The 18,529-nt window shown below is 33.2% G+C and overlaps 1 protein-coding gene across 1 annotated transcript; it reads right to left on the bottom strand.

Annotated features, from left to right (window-relative positions):
* Positions 1–1,149: 1,149 nt before the first annotated feature.
* Positions 1,150–9,147, bottom strand: LOC139491873 (uncharacterized). The gene is made up of 3 exons (XM_071279789.1): positions 8,501–9,147; positions 3,351–3,455; positions 1,150–1,920 (listed from the first exon to the last, which is right to left on the bottom strand). The coding sequence occupies exons 1-3, from the start codon at positions 8,613–8,615 to the stop codon at positions 1,301–1,303; spliced, it is 840 nt and encodes a 279-aa protein (XP_071135890.1). The 5' UTR covers positions 8,616–9,147; the 3' UTR covers positions 1,150–1,300.
* Between the last annotated feature and the right edge of the window lie 9,382 nt (positions 9,148–18,529).

Below are 18,529 nucleotides of genomic sequence, written 5' to 3' on the forward strand. Positions count from 1 at the left end.
CGTTATACTTTTCGGGAGGGAGGGGGCAAGGTGGCGTTTACTGTTCTTGTGTTCTGGGTGTTTTTTATGCATTGTTATCGGCTATTGTGAATGTATGTCTAGCTGTTAAAATCAGTTCACTGTTCTCAGGGACTTTCTATATATACTTAGTATAGAAAGTCCCTGTTGTTCTGCTCTTATTAGGACCCCCTTTGCCCCTTTCCGTAATCATAAACTACATGTATATGCTTAGCCTACACGCAGCCATGTATGGGGTTTATAAGGGGTCTGATCCTGTATCCCAGGGGAAAAAATCATCGAATCCCGAGATCCGAAATAAATGAAAAAACTTTGCATTTCCCGCTGAGGTGAAAATACATGTCCCTGGGCAACAAAGTTGTCAATAATTGTATTAAGAATTTTGGTTAGAATCAATTATATACTAAATTGCGATCATTTATTCATCATCACTATAATATGGTTTAGTATCGTAAATTCATCCATGCTAATATAGTAAACAATGGACCCTTAGTAACTCTCTATCAGTTTTTGCTTCGATTGATGCGCTCTTGACGCATGCGCAATCAGACTTAAAAATGTAACTCGAGTAACCCGAGTTGGGCGAATCGAAGTAGGCCCTAGTTTTTGATTGGGTTCGTGTTGCTTATTCTATTGATATTAGCTTGTGTACTATTTTTCATCTGTTTGTCGTTTTCTTTTTTGAGCCATGACCTTGTCAGTTTATTTTCTATCCATGAGTTTGAATGTCCCTCTAGTATCTTTCGCCCCTCTTGTGAATACAATTGTTTTATTTGATCATGAGCGTCACTCATGATCTTTTTGTAGCTGAAACGCAAGTATTTTATTCCGGGATCTTTGATGGGTTTATTTACATCAACAGGATCGATGACACTGCTGTTGGAGGTTTCCTCTCAGAGGGTACCACCAGCCAAGTATAATCAGCACGCATGTGATCACATGAATCATCAATCAACGGTTATATAACGGTAATAACTATAAATATTATTAATCTTTTTACAAAACCTGATTATTTTTTTGGGGGAAATACTAAGGATACTCTTGAAATTGACAGCAAAAATGTATACATATACTTTAACTGCTATTGGTTAAAACAAAATAGACAGTAAGATAGTAAGGAAACGAAATGAAAAGTGTCTTGTCTAATTGTCTTAGAACAATATATACATTTATTTACATTCATAGAATAAAATATAGCAATGAGCCAAAAATGCACGATTTTCATAAGCAAAACAATTAAATAAATGTTAATTTTGATTTATACAGTGTGTCATTGTTTTTGTCAATGAGCTGATGTTGCTGTTATTGGCATTGGTACTTGTTTTGTTACTGGATTCCTGTACCGCTTTTTAGGTTCAGGTGGAGACTTCGACGAGCCTGAATCTGATCTTTGACGGAAACTTTCGGATTCTGAGACAGTTGGTTTTCGAGCGGATTTTGCTGAAACTGCTCTTGGTCGATCCGACTCCACTACGAGGCCTTTTTTAAAGTCTTTTTTCGATCCTGAGTCTGTTCGATTCCTAAATTTGTCTGAACTGGATCCTACACGAGGTCTGAATCCAGTTGGAGAATCCGCTTTTGGAACTGACAACGATGTTGCAAGTTTTGATTTAAAGATCTTTTCTTCAGCCTTACACATATTAGTTTTTGAACTAGTTCTGTGGATGATCATATCCATTCTCTGTTCATTTGCCGACTTAAGCGGCCTCCGAACTGAAAGAGTCTCGTCACTTCCGGTGCAATCTGCTTCCGGTATGTTCATTATCTTTCTTTTATTCTTGTGTAATGGTTCATGTGTTTTTAGTCGTAGTCCATGTCTAGTCATATCTAAATCCTCGAATTCAATCGATGTCCTCCTTTCTCCTACAGAGCCTGGTACCAAGGTAGTGGCCTTTTTCTTTGCTAAAAAAATAATAATACAATTACCACATATTAGTATATTATTGCAACAAAGAGGCATTCTTTTATAGTTTTTTTTATGTAGCTGATCATTCGAAAAATAAGTTTCGAATTTCAATTAAGCTCACCTTTACGTTTAAATCGTGCCTATGGCAAAAAAGAAACAAAAGAACCGATTTGGTTTTCCTTTTATCGTACGATACGCAGATTATGGAATTTGTTTTGTCTGACCAAGGTAGAGTTACTGTAACCTACATATTCCTATTCATAAAGCTGACACCAACATTAACTTAGGGTGCAACCATTTAACTTCAAGGGGGGTATGGTTTTTTGTCCGATTTATATTTTGTTTTGTTTTACGACGCTATTAATAAAATTATTTTTTTCAAAATAATAAAATATATGCCTTTATGGATAAAATCTGGATTCAGAATATTTTTTTTTTTTGGTCATCTACTTGAAAATCATCAAATTGGGGATCATATATTTGTTTTAGGAAAAACCATACCCCTCTTCCCTAAAGAACATGATGTAATTAGTTTCCCTTCATTATCAAATGCTTTTCAATGCAAACACTATAATCAATTCTTTTGAAGAATCATTTGAAAATAGTACAGTTTTCTGAAAGCGTTGTTTTCCAGAATAACCACGACAAAGCTTGGTGTCAATCAATCTAGTTTGTATCACAATTACACCTTCGCAGGATTTTCTTAATTGTACCTACTTGTGTCGTAGAATGGTCCTCAATCTTATATGACATTTTCAATTCTTCAATTGTTGATCTCACCAATTTATCTTAATTTTTCGATCAGATTTACTAAATACTTTGCATTTTTTTCTATCTCTCAAATGTTGTATAAACCGCTTGGTCTTACAGGTAAACTTAATCTGTCATACTAAAATGAAACTTAATACCAAACAGAGGAGACAGATACCAAAGGGATTTTCAAACTTAAACTTACAAGTCGAAAACAAACTGACATTGTTGAAGGCCGTACGGTGACTTATACTTGTTAATTTCTGCGTCATTTTGGTCTCTGGTGGAGAGTTGTCTCATTGGCTATCATACCACATCTTCTTTTTTATATTGACAACAACTTTGTCAAATACAAAAAAAAATACCAAAAGGCAAACAACAAATTACGAAACACCACATAGAAAACTAAAGATCGAGCTACAGAAACTTTTCAATGAACCTGGCCTTGAAGTCATAAAACTTTTGAAATTGTTTTTTGTACTCATACTCCATACTCATACTCATACTCCAAAATCAACCAATCAAAATGCATGATTTTTTTGCTCCGAGCACTGAGCAAAGTTTTATGACTTCAACCCCAGAGGTGATCTCAATTGGTCCCGATGGGTGAACAGAGCACTCATCAACTTTTTCTGTATTTAGTATCTTGTATCAGACTAAACATAACATTGCTTACCTCTTCTTTCTTTTCTCTGTTGCACAAACCGTTTAGCAATATCCGTATTGTTCTTTTTCCAGAATACTATTAAGTCTTTTAACATCTCATCTGAAAGCTCTTCATCTGAAAAACGAAGTAATGAAAAATTTAAGACTACAAATATTCCAAACATGTTTATCACGAATTTATTTATTATCACTATTCTACGAAATTTTCTTTTGGTCTTTCTGACTGATAATTTCCTTTCTCAATACAGTAGAATGATATGAAAAAATATCGCTAGAAACTAATGGCGCACGTGCTGTTGTCAATGAAATTAACAACGTCGGCATAAGTAAAATAGCAATAAACAGATTATCATTGGTCATCTCAACTCGATTGCTTTTCTAACTTTCGCCGTACAGGATCGTTGAAATGACCAACGATAATCTATAATTATCGCTGCTTGTTTGCAAACAGCACAACTTTGTTTATCCATTTTTACCTGAAAAGACAAAGAGAAAATAGGAAAAACTAATGGAGAAAAAAAAAACAATTATGTTTAGGTTCATTTTTGGTATCTACACTGTAAAAATAGAGTTTAGAACCTAAACACAATTCTAAGCACATCATTTGTGCACTTTTTTACATGTTTAGGTCTAAACGTGTCTCAGTACAATATGTTTATGATTGTGTTTATAATCGTGTTTAGTTTAAAAGTATGTGTTTGATTTCTAAACACTTTCATTTTTAAACGTGTTTAAATAGATATTATGTGCCTACTGAGTAATGTGTTCAGAAATTATACACAATCCTAAACACGTTTAGATCTAAACATGCAACACAAGTGTTTAATTTCTAAGCACGACTTTTTCAGTGTATAATACATATTATTTTCAAGCTAAGGATAGAATTCATTAAGAAGCTTTGACCGCTTTTTACAACTGTTCAGGCTAAGTGCTTGCCAATGTATTCACTATCCATGAAACCGATATGTCATACTTGCCGAACATTTTATGTCATGTGAAAAGTTTTTAAATGTTTATACTTTGAGTCATTTTTTAACATTTATGTTTTGTTAATCAAACTGACCGCGATTATTACACAAATATAAAAAAAAAGATGTGGTGTGATTGTCAATTAGAAAACTCTCCACAAGAGACCAACTGACACAGACATTAACAGCTAGAATAGGTCACCGTACGGCCTTTAACAATGAGCCAGGCCCATATCGAATAGTTAACTAGAAAAGACCCCGAAATGACAACTGAAAAACAGTTCAACAGAGAGAAAACTAACGGCCTAATTGATATGCAAAATAATGAACGTAAAACAAATATGTAACACAGCAACAAATAACAACCACTGAATTACATCCTCCTGACTTTGTACAGACACATACAGAATGTGACAGGGTTAAACATGTTAGTGGGTATCAAAGTTCACTTAAGGTTAGACAGATTAGAATGGACATGGCAATATTGTGATTTCAACTTTATTGAAGTAGTATTATGTTTCGTATCAATTATTGAAAATTGTATCAATATTGTAGATATAAGAATGATTATTTTGTATACATGTGTCATTTAAATTGACTGTAAATAATACTTATTAAAAAAGTTAAATCTCACTTAAGGACGCCAAACTTATTCCTAATTTCAGATTATATATCGGGTATTGGACTAGAAACAAACAATTCGCTTTACAACACAACTATTGGAAATATGTTCAGTGTTTACAGTTACATGCATGAAAATCTTATCATAGGTTCAAAGCTGAACACAATATTTTACCCCCAGACGAGAGCTTCATCTTCATAAGATACATTAGTAATGCTAGGATACAATGAGAAATTGAAAAGCTTAACTAAAGAACGAATTGAAGAGCATTCGGGACCCACAAATCCCAAATGGACATCGAAAAATGACAAAGTTGCGAATATTTTTTTTTAATTCCAAAAAAGTTTGGCATATCAGGAAGTTGAGTGCTGACTAGTTTATGTACCATTCCAAAGCCAAGAAATCGGCGACTGTCTTTGTCATAAAGGAAATATGGTTTGAATTGTAGACATAAATTTGTTAAATGTACATCTTTCTCTACGCTTGATCAATTTGACTTATGCTATAGTATGTGTTGTAGCCCGTACTTATAGTTGAAGGTCGTATGTTGACCTCTAGAAGTATTTTGTGAATTTATATTAAGTCGTTTTGTCATGTTAGAAAGGGTATTGCCCGCATTTCGGTAAAAAGAAACCCTCCCAGAAATACAAACACGAGTAATCTGCCAAACAACCAAAGAAAACAGATTGCACGCGAGAGGTACAACCAAAAGTGCTTAATCAGAGCGATAATAAACTGCTCATGCTGTTATTTAAAGGTGATGTTTGGAAAAGTAGAGAAAAAAATCTCAGTGTTTTGATCTACTTAATCCATCCTTAATTTTCGCACAGAACTATACTATTTATCTTGATTAATATTTGAGGGGAGGATAAATCTAATGATACCATTTTATCCTGGTCTCGAGTAATAGGTATAATTATACATGTATTTACATATATTATCAGGATAAGTAAAGATCAAAGTAAAGATGTGTAATTGTCCGTTTTAGGTTTTAAAACTTTTAAATTAAAGTATTTAAAAACCTATTTTTCTATTCGTTATGTTTATTACCTAATTTATTTTTGTCTAGTTAATAACTTTTTTCTCAAATGATTTATGAAAAGTACATTAAATTTAGGTTTAATATTTTAAAAACAATATATATATATATTCTTTAAATTGACTCATAATGTTATTCATCGCAGAGTCTACATTAGATAATTGTTTTTCTCTTCAATCTCTCAAAGGATGGCACTACTTATATTAGATTTTCGTTGAGTTCCATTTTGTAATTCTGTAAAGGGCCTGACTATATGCATTAAAGTCTAATTGAGGTCTGTGTAATTTAAAACAAATTACTTATAACTTATTTTTTAATTTGTAATGTTTTTTTTTTTTTTATTTCAAGGCTATAAATACTAACTGATGTTTTTCTCAAGTGGTTTTGAAAATAAGTGCATAAGTTCAAATATGAAATTAATTTAAAACGTAAAAAATACACTCCTTGCATTTGTTTTTCATTAGATTCTATTGGATAAATCGCAAAGGGTGCATTAGAGGATTATATACATTATATAAAACATATACCAGTAGGTATAAAAGACAAAAAGACTATTTGTGTTGTCGACTATCACCTACTTGTTACATGACAAAACATTTTGACGGCTTTGTATGAAATTCAATGTTAAAAATATTCAATCAAAGTTTCTTTTATTTTGTTTTTTAATATGTTACTTTCTTTTAATAAATGGATTTGATCAAGATAAGTGATACAAAGCTTTCCCAGGGGTTGAGCAGTATACGAAATAAAAGAAATAACAATGTACATCGTAAGCTGATCATGTTTTTCTTTGTCAGCTTTTTACGTTTGAATTATATATTTGATAAATATTTTTAAAAATATCATCACACAAAGATGACATTTTTATGTTCGTTATAATTAGATGTTTAACTATTAAAGACTTAATAAAAAAAAAACATTTTTCTGTTTATTCGTTCTTTCTTTTATATGAAATAAACACGAATACTATTTTGATTTTTTTTTTTTGCGCCTTATTTTCCTTTTGAGTATTGACGTCTTACTTCATTTTCTCAAACAAACTCCGTCATAACTGGGAGTGTACCATCCTCTGTGAGCGTACATGGACCTCATAGGCGGATCCAGGGGAGGGGGGCTGAGGGGCCCGGGCCCCCATTTCGTGGGGAACATTTGGTTGATTATATAGGGAATCATTGAAGCATGACTGGAGCCCCCCTCTTTAGGTCAGTCAGCGGCCCCCCTTAGGAAAAGGTCTTGATCCGCCACTGGACCTGAATTTTTCTTTTAAAACGTTCAAAGATGGCAAGGTTTGTTTGCCTATCAAATTGTAAATTTTCAATCCACACTAAACATGCCCATTTTTTCAGTGAACATTTCTCATTCTTCAGCGATCACAAAGCCCATCTTATTGATTATAATGATTTGTTCTTTTTCGATGAATTGCATATTTAGCATATGCATGCATGCAAAAAACAGGAAGTTAAACAAAGAACAACCAATCAGTTCGTGTCATTTCAAATTACAGTTTAAAGATAAGACCAGCATATGCAACATAATGCAAACACTACCGTCACTGAAAATGCAATTTTGCATTGATTATAATTATGTAGTTATAACTATATTGATCAGCTGATAACAATACTTTAGTATTTCTTTGTCAAGCTTGATTTCTTGTTTATGCTAGAACAAAGATACGACAAAATACTTAAGGAATGTAAACATGAAAGAGAGACGAAACTGAATACCAAATGTATAGTCAATCTCACAAGTCGAAAAAGCAAAGTGTATTAGGGTAATCATGTTTTAGATCTCCCCCCTGTCAAAACGTTAATATAGTTTATTGTAAAAGTAAAAATATTGTGCCCAAATTATATCGTTCGAATCACTTCAATATTCGTTTTTTAATGAATACGTCACGTTCCCATATTGTGAATACGTCATGTTCCCATATTGTGAATACGTCATGTTCCCATATTGTGAATACGTCATGTTCCCATATTGTGAATACGTCATGTTCCCATATTGTGAATACGTCATGTTCCCATATTGTGAATACGTCATGTTCCCATATTGTATAGGAAGGTATGAAAAGAAGGAGCAACAGCGACAGAGTAACATACATGTAGGAATCTTGAAGATCGCATCTAGTTTAATTAAGAATAATGTGTGTTCTCTGGAACAATCACATTTCCGTGTTTAGTGATCGGTGAAATCTGGGTGAAAACGCTATCACAATAAAGTTATGTGTTGGGTTTTGTATACGGTAACACGTTGTTAGTCCTTTCCTGATTTTTTTTTTGTCATAGAACTGTCATTTTGTTTTCGACTAGTCGTGTGAATATTCCTTCGGTGTCTTTCGCCTTCTTATTTAATAAACTAGGATACTACATATAACATATATGCATGGTTAATAACCATTACAAATAATTTTTTAAATTATTTTACCAGGGCTACCGCACATACAGCCAGACGGACGCAATACCGAAAAACATAATGCACCCTTACTATCATAGGTGGGGCATAAAAAAAGGTTTATTCTATGAATAACTTACCGTCGTCTTCGTCATCGACAGGTTTATGTGTTGTTACTCTTAGACGACTCATCCGACGTCGGAGTGCAATGTAGTCTGCGTCTGTTTTCACATCTAGCAAGTCTGGAGCCGCCATTTTGCAGCAAACTTCCAAGTGGATGTTTGATTGCTTTTTTCTTCCTTCCTTCACACAAGTTTTGCCCCGTTTTTCCTTCGTACACAAAAGTTTTGCTCTTTCCTTAATGTCAACTTGTTTTATAACACGTGTTTTGTTAATTTTTTCTTCTTTCGTCTATTTATTTCTGAAAGCTTCAATCCCTCTAGTCTTCATACATATATGTTTTTTCAAGTTATCTTAAATGATACAAATCGTCACACTTAGTAAAGTTCCATAACCTACAAACACATAAAACCAATCTAATTTAATTCTGCGGATAATAGATCAGTTCCGAAACGTTGATAATTATAAATGAAAATAAGACGTTATCTCGAACCAATAATTGAGAGATTTGCAATTTCATCGGTCGACGCTTTACAGGTGTAATAACACAGTTCTATTACTTATGTACATATACATATAAATGAACTTTTTAATACTTCTATCTGCTTATATACTCGTGTACCTATGTTTTTGATTGTACACATGAGAGAGTGCTTTGTTTGAGACCATTATTCTCGCTTCCATTCTCTTTTTTTTTTTTAAAGCGTAGTCAAACGGACAAGGAATTGCACATATTGTATTGTAACAATACACGTCAAAAAAACATTGTCTTTTGCGTCAAACCACGCGGTAGGAAATTCCTGTTTACCGGTATTTGTTACAAATTCTGTTTATTGCTTATTCGTGCTTAATTTGTTTTAGTATAAAAACAAATCCTACAGTGTTCGTAGAATCTTCAACTCAATGCATTTTCTTTATTGAATAATAATGAAAATAAGTTACGCCAAAGATTCTCTGAAGGGTTTGACATTATTTCAGATAATGTTTTATTTAATATATTATGTCATATAACAATGAATATAATAAAAATGTATGCAGCGTAAGATTCTTTGAATAAAGTTAGACAATATTTTTAGAATTTTGTTAAAAGGAAAATCCTGTTCTACGTATACCATTGTCTTTATTCCGGATTAAAAGGAAAACAAACAAATAGAGGGGTGACAATAATTACTTTAGAAGTAAAAATTCATGAATTGTATTTTTTGTAACTTTTTTGATCTTGTAAATTGACCGATAATATTCAAACTCTTAGATAGAAAATAAACTGACAACGCCATGGCTTAAAACGAAAAAGACAAAAAGACAAATAATAGTACACAAGACACAAGATGGAAAACTAAAGACTAAGCAACACGAACCTCCCCAAAAACTGGGGTTGATTTGAGGTTCTCCGAAAGGTTAAACAGATCCTGCTCCACATGTGGCACCCGTCCTGTTGCTCATGTTATTATGCACCCGGTAAATGGGTCACATTCGTGAAAGGGGAAGAGGATTTTTTGTCTTACATGTATATGTTAAGGGACATTTCGTCAAAATTAGTTTAGAGCTCAAGCGTTTACTTTGCCCATGATATTTTTGTGACAAAAAAAACCCACTTCTTCACATAATCACATTTTAAAAAAATGGCCAGTTTATAGTTTTCCCCCATAACCGTATAACCCATGAATGGCAAACCATTTTAAGTATATACTCTCAACATTTAGTTCTGCAAATTTAAGAATTTCTTTGCTGCGTATCATGATGCGAATTACTTAAGAAGTATTATTTTGAGACAGTATGTATACACAACATCTTGAAATTATAACTCGCGACAATTGTTGCTTAAAAACATCACAACGAGCCTGTTCCCCGGGGGCTAGGCAGCCATTTGTGTCATTTAAAAATAAAACTGAAACCCAAATAAAACTATCAGAAACATATATCAGTTGACAAATCAATTTCACATCATGAAGGAGCAAAAGGGTAACAAAACAATAAAAATCTGTAAAACAGTCGATTGAATTTGAGACCATATTAGGGACGACATCAAAAGTTCAATGAAGGATAAAAAACTTAATTCACATAGTTTTTTCACTGACCCCCCCCCCCCCCCACCCCCCCCTCTTAACTTAATTTGGAAAAAATTGATTGACCAATAGGGATATATGTAAAATCGATTTCAGATTAACAAAACTTGCATCAATGTTGACCCCCCCCACCCCCAAACTATTTGATTTAAGTTTTTTTTATCCTACATCGATCTTTTGATGTCGTCCCTAACATACATACTTATATCGACATAGTTAATAAAAGGGAGAGTTCAATTCAAGTCAAAATGACATTGTATTTTCTTGATACGCTCGTACTATGTAATCAAACTCGATCAATATTTTACTTTATTACAAACAATACATGTATCAAATTTCGTTTTGTGTTCAATAATTAACACCGTACGTCAAACCTCATTGTGCAGATTGTGTTTACTTTCTACTTCTTGTTTACAAAATAAATGGGTTTATCTTACTAGGCCATTACAGCGGTATGATTTCAAAAACAATGAAGTTCATTTGTACTGTTTATTAATTTTGTGCGAATTAACTGTAACAATTAGATTGAGGTATTTCAAATACAACCCTACAGCCTAACTAAATATGAATTTGAAATACAAAAAATTGCTTTAATAAACATATAACCGAGACATTAAAATATGTAAAACTATAATAATATCAATTGACAGAACTAGGATTATTTTTGTTTTACCTCTTAATTATTTTTCAAAACATATACCGGTATTAGGTATAATTCACTACGTAAACAATCTATTGTTTCAAGGATGGCAGTATTTTTTGTTCGCTACTCTGTTTCAAAACAACAAGTTTTATACAGACTGCCATAAATTGAAAGTATATGAATAACAGAACTGAAAAAGCGGAAAAAACATATTAAATAGTCACTCACTTACTCGATTCCTAACAGTTACCGTAAGTAACACTTCTAAAACCACAGTTATCTTCCCTTGTGTATTTCTCCACTTATTTGGGTAATCTATTCTTTACAATTTCTTTTAGTAAAACTTGAGATACCAGAAGATTATCTTGTTTGGTATATTTATCGTATTATCCTTTGATTATTCTTATGAAAATTGCAGTAATCTCACACTTCCTTAAAGTCCCTTGTACTTTGTAGATGACAAAGAATAATTACAATCATTCAGTTTTAAGTGGAGGAACATAGATTTAATCCTAATTAGAACTATTGAAAGTGTCTTGTTTAAAATCTGTAAAATGTATATATAATAATTCTTAAGACGATGATGCTGATAATAGCTTAATGTAACGAGCAGTAAGAGACAGAACTATTCAATTGTCTATTTACTTCTCATGTTTTTTTAAGAATCGTCTGTGGTTCGAAACTATCGTGTAGAAATCGACTTGCTATACTATGATCTATAGTAGATACTTTTTGTGTCAATTGATCTCTTGTGGAGAGTTGTCTCATTGGCAATGAAACCACATCTTCTTTTTTTATATTTGTTTAAGTACGAACAGATAAATCGAATGCAACAAATGCTTCTCATACTTTTAACAATTTGGTATTCTTATTGGACCATCTAAAGCACCAATAAAATATACGGTCTGAACTAAATAGCTCAGAACTTTCAAAGTCGTTGTTTTACAGATATTTGTAAATATAAATGAATTCAAAATTTTTTGTTCCTTCTTTTATTTTTTTGTTCTGAGATTTTATTGATAAAATGTTTCCAATTAAACAGCAGAGTGTGCATAGAAATCTAAACTCACAGCTTAAATGCGTCTTTTTTTCTATTTTAAGTTTTTTTTATTATTGTGTATGCTTTCTACATGAATCCCAAAGCTGATTGTTGTATATAACAATGTCCCCGAGTTTCGAGCGAGAGTAAAATCCTTAACAAGTGATCATGACTGTGTTAGTTTGGTTGTACGGAATGTCGATTCAAAAGCTTTTCGGTTTTTATCGTATGTTATTTGTAAATTATGCACATCAGCTATATAGACTTGTACTTCGAGTAGTACAACGCTTATTGTTCGTTGAATCACCCTGGCGACAACTCTTTGGGGTCAATAGCTGGATTGTTGCAAGGGAAAATTTGGACCCCTTTCCGACTTATATTATTTTCAATTGGCAGTCCGAAATTATAACCTTTTACCCTCATGTTGAATTGTTCTCGTCGTTAATATGCAAGAAATATATGCCACTGGACGTTAAACAAACGACTATCAGTCATTCCATCTATTTATACATGTAACAATTTGATTAAGGAGCTGTGCATCTGTTATTATACTCTCTAAGTAAATACAAGATTAGTTTACCGTTCAAGATAAATTGAGAAAGATTAAGTGTTGCTGATACAAGTTGATATACTTAATTATAAGTACAGTGGCCGAAAAAAGCAGAAATTCAGTTATCTAGTAATAAGAATTATCGCGCGTTCTATTAAACGAAAAACAAATCAAATTTCTCTTGTTTTTGGCATTCAATTAATGAAACACATGAAGTTTTACATAAAATACAAAATGTCAATTTGCCTACCTTTATTCGAAGACTTTTTCACCTCAAATGCCGTCTGTCACACCTGTATTTTTGATTTTAATCAACTTTTTCATGTAATCTCTGTTGATTTGACTGGCATTCATACAAACCAATCTAACTGCACGTCAATTCGTTTCGTAAATATAGATGTATTGTGTAATGGAATACCTGATAATCCAATATACACAATAACATCAAAAGGATAACACGTCAAAAGTCAGGTCCAGTCCGGGGTGACTTGAAATTTATGTCGATCGGTAAAATGGTTTTGTATTTACTAACGTCACATCACACGCCTGTTGTGAATGAAATAGGAATTAGCGAAAAGAGGATAAATTGTTCAGTTGTAAATTGAGTTTATTTCGTATGAACTATTCTACATTAAACAGTTTCCTCAATAGAAAATGGTATTTAATCTACTTGAAGCCCACCTTTGGTGCGGGATTTTCTCGCTGTATTGAAGAACAATTGGTGCATGGTGTTGGGCTGTTTTCTGTCTTTTGTCGGGTTTTTGTCTCTTTGATACATTCCTCATTTCCATTCTCAATTATATGTACTCGAAATTGCGTTGAAAGTGTTTGAAGCCTTGATCCATCAATTAGAAACCCAATACTGATGGATTTAGTCGAGGATTATGCCAGACAATGGTTTAAAAGCATGCGACAGAAGACGAAGATACTCTTTCCAAATGGATTAAGGACGTCGTTGATACAAATCAGAATTAAAAATGAATGGGTATATCAACATGGATCATTAGATACATAAACTTCATAAGTGTCCCTCCACAACGGTATTTTGAGGGATCTTTAAAATGCACCTCTTTCTATTTTTTCTAATTTTTTTTTTTATTTATTTACATCAATATTATTAGCAATTTAAGCCAATCTTCACACTTATTGTGAAACTGTCTATTCTATTCTAGAAATGGCGTAAATCTTTTTTATCTTTCAATAGTATTAAAACATTTGCAATTGACCTTTCTACACTTTACACAAGTATCCCCGTTTCAAACTAAAAGACAAATTGAAAGAGTTGGTATTGCTTTGTTAAATAGAAAAACATGGCCAAAATATCTTGTCCTATGGAGGAATAAATCCTATTTTGTAAAAAAAAAAAAAACCACTCTGATTCAAACAAAAAAATCTCTTAAACTGACATTATCAAGATGCTGGATTTCTTGCTTGACAGCATATTTGTCACGTTTGGAGGGTGTGTTTTTCAACAAACTATCGACATTCCGATGGGAACCAACTGCGCACTCTTCTTGCCGACTTGTTCCCCTATTTTAATGAGGCTGACTTTAAACAGGAACTTCTTCAGAAGAAAGAAAATAAAAGTTAGCAGAATTGCCGCTATATATTGATGATATTCTCTCACTAAACATTTAAAAATTTGGTGACTGTGTTAACGCATCTATCCCATCAAACTAAAGATAAAGGATTCAACAGATACAGTCAGCCTCATGTCTTCACTTGCATCTAGAAATTGATAATCATGCGGAGGGTCGGCTAAAAACGGCGTCCATTATCACTGTACTAGTATATATATTTGTTTATGGGCCAGCTGAAGGACGCCTACGGGTGCGGGAGTTTCATTGAAAACCTACTGGTGACCTTCTGCTGTTGTCTGTTTTATGGTCGGGTTGTTGTCTCTTTGACACTTTCCCCATTTCCATTCTCAATTTTAAAACTTTACAACAAAACAGATGATTTCAGCTTCCCAATTTTAAACTTTCTATTGAGTTGTATTTATCTTTAGAGGGGTCTGCTCCAGTCATGCTTCAGTGATTCCATATATAATTAACTAAATGTTCCCACAAAAAGGGGGAAACTAGATCGGCCTATGCATTTGTATGGCCATTATCCATTTCTCTTAATAACAGTATAATAACTATCATTGTCTGTACGTTATACTAGCGCCTGTTTTGCTTGTTTCTTTTGTTCGCATAAATCAATATGTAGTGCTGCATATTTTGCCATGGCGGGGAGATTTAATACTTACTACATTGTATATAGTTTTTTTTTTTTTTTATTGTTGAAGGTCAAACGGTGACCTTAAGTTATTAACGTCTCGAATAGAGAATTGTCTCCAGTACAATAAAATAACGTCCTTCGTTTTCTATACACAAAAAATCATGGAAAAACTTTTTTTATAGAAAAAAATAAATATATATACATGTATAATACAGAAAAGTTGTATTTTATAATTATCAATTAACAATTAAAGTTAAGATATGTAAAAGAAATGACACAAAGAGTCTTAAATTCAACACTTTTTATGGCCGAAGTCAAAATTATTAGTCATCAGTTGTAAAATCAATTATTAGAATACTAGTATCAAGCGATAGAAGAATTTTATTCATGTCTAATATAGCCCTCATTTAACAATAGGCCGTAAGGATGCACTTAGGTGAGTTTTTGGAATTTGTGTCAAATGTTCGGACTCCTTGTACATCCTTAAGCCACTAATATAACTGTGAATACACATTATGTAATCTTGAACTGACGGATTTGTCCTGTGGAACTTACAACATTCAGTTTGTTAGTATGCAAATAAACTCCAAATGATTCAGTTATTCCTCCATTTGCATTGAGTAATTTTCTGCTATTTTTACCATCTGCCGAGATCAACACAACACAAATGTTTCCATTCGAAATCACGTATATGATGCCGTGTTGATCAACAGCTATTCCAGAAGGACAACTCAGAATTGATTCGTCCTTGAATTCCCAACGTTTCTCTCCCCTTTTACTGTAGCATTTGAGTGTAGAACCATAATCAGTATAGTAAATGTTCTCTCCCGAGGTTGTAATATAACTCCAATCAGTCGCTATGGTGTTATCTTCTATCATAGTTCTTACTTTATTGTTTGATACGTTTATCGCTTGGATCCCTTTTCCTTTCTTACAGTAGAATAGCTGCCCATGTCTGTAAGTTAGACCTCGACATATGCCTGTTTTAATTGTATTGGTTACTTGTTTGTTCTCCGTGTCTACAAGAACTAGTTTTTTGCTATATATCGTTGTAACAGTTACTGTTTTGTCATCAATGCATGTCACATCAAATGGAAGTAGAGGCGAGAGAGGTATTTCACAGTCTAAAGTTCCATCGTTATGTACGATCACTAATCTATCATTATAACAGTCCGCAAGTATCATCCTTCCATCAGGAAAGACAGATAATCCTGTTATACATGTACTGTATTTTCCTGCTAGAACACTGAATTCTCCTATCAATGAAGCAGTAATATCATCAATCGATTTACTACGGGGTGGAACAGCCGTAAACATTTGAGCCTGTTTCTCAGGACCGACGCCAATGACGATTGGTGATTTACTTTTTTCAATTTTTATTGATCCAAAGCCAGTAATGTTTGATAGTATGTCTATAATCTTATCGTCTATCTGGCATTTCAAACCCAATTGGCTAAATCCGTCGTCTTTTGATAGTTTTTTTACGTATTTTAACTCCTCAGCGACGTCCTTTTCTAACATTTTACTACCAATGAAAACCTGCAGGTCAGATCCGTGTTGTTTGACGGACATGAGATTTGTCTTCAAAATCTCAATCTCGTACTTTTTTTCGGAAGTGTAGCTTATTAAGAAGGGTTTCAATTTTGAGTTTGAGTTGTGTTTCAGTTGAATTCAAGTTGTCTATCATGTGTTTCTCTAATTCATCTAAGCGGGAGTTTAATTTTTCTTTTGTGTCTTTTATATTATTCATGCTTTTTAGATGCTGTTGCTTTATTTCATGAAGATTGTCTTCTCGGTCCTTTACTACGCTTTCAATGTTTTCCTGAATGTTTTTCAGTGACTTCTCCAAACTGTCAAATAAAGTGCAAGTTCTAGAAGACTTGATGGCTTCGTCAATAGGGAACATTCCGTTGCATTCTTTGTGGTTTTCGGATATGCAAATTAGACAGCAAAGTTGATCATGACGTGGGCAAAACATCTGAAACGTCCTGTCATGCTCTGTACAATTCCGTTCAACTTTACAGATCTCGGCCGAAAGTTTCTTGTAGTTGTCCATAGAAAGGATCCCATGCTGTCTGGAAGCTTTTTACATGCTGTGGTAATTTATACATGTCGTGCAAAAACCTTCATCACATTCAGGACACCAGTAATCAGCAACGTGTGAAACATAGCTGAGCAACACAGATACCACACAGTATAACATCTACATCTGAGGCAGCCTTCTGAAAAAAGTAATGAATATGTTAAACAGATATTAAAAAATGTAATCAGCATAATGGTGGTCATGTGTCTATGCATTTATCATTGCATTTAAATTATACGAAAACTTCGAAACGGCGCCATTAAATGTAATACAAAAGGTGTTCTCAGAAATTCTTAAACCCCAAAAAACAGGTTGTTTTCCCAAATTAAATGCAGATAGTGTTTGAACGATATAAGATTCAGTACATTGTACAACTTCTAAAATAATTCTATTTAAATCTTACAAAAAATATCCTTCTCTTATCTCTTTTATTTGTCTTACGATAGTTAGTATTTATACAAAACACTATCACGCGTATTCAAATGTAACATTACGTCGTGAAAAGTGTTAACCAATCATTTTAATATCTCTCCACAATTTAAGTTAAACAAGAATGTTTCAATAGTACATGGATGCCTTACTCGCACTATTATTGTCTATGTTCAGTGGACTGTAAAATTGGGATCGAAACGCATTCAAATTAGAAAGATCATATCATAGGGAACATGTGTACTACGTTTCAAGTTCAATGGACTTAAACTTCATCAAAAACTACCTTGACGAAAACTGTAACTTGAAGCGGGACTGACAGACTAATGAACGAATGAACGGACGAACGGACGCACAGACCGATTTACATAATGCCCATAAAGACACAAAGAAGATTAAAAAGTCAAACAATTGATTGAAACTTCAATATCAATTTTAACACAAAAAAGACCATGATGTTCGTATCATACGTACAAAACACTTCTCATTCTATTTACAAACTACCATTGATTTTCTTGTTATTTCAGATGATGGGTTAGGAAGTTCCCCAGCTATCATGTTTATACAGATCAAACATATGCATGGGCTTTGCTCATTGTTGAAGGCTGTACTGTGACCTATAGTTGTTAATTTCTGTGTCATTTGATCTGTTGTGGAGAGTTGTCTCATAGGCAATCAAGGCACATCTTCTTTTTTATATTATAAGAAGAAACATTTTATAGCGAGAGTAGCTGGTTTTTGAAACTACAATCCAACGCAATGACTGCACTCTATCATTGAACGGGTTTTCGCTTTTATGCATTTTAAAAATCAATTATCTGAGTTTGAGAAACGTGAATTTATAGTAAGTAGTAATGTCTTATATATTCACATACAGTAATTTTCGTGTCTGCCCTTCCATTATGTGACTCAAGAAAAATATCCAAAAATGGGTAACAATTGTATCGAAAAGGGATAATCAAGTGCACCTTTTTATGTTAGGGCGTGTTTGAGGTGTATATTTTGTCTTTAAAACG

This window comes from Mytilus edulis, chromosome 10 (assembly GCF_963676685.1).
Source record: "Mytilus edulis chromosome 10, xbMytEdul2.2, whole genome shotgun sequence".
Classification (NCBI taxonomy): Eukaryota; Metazoa; Mollusca; class Bivalvia; order Mytilida; family Mytilidae; genus Mytilus; species Mytilus edulis.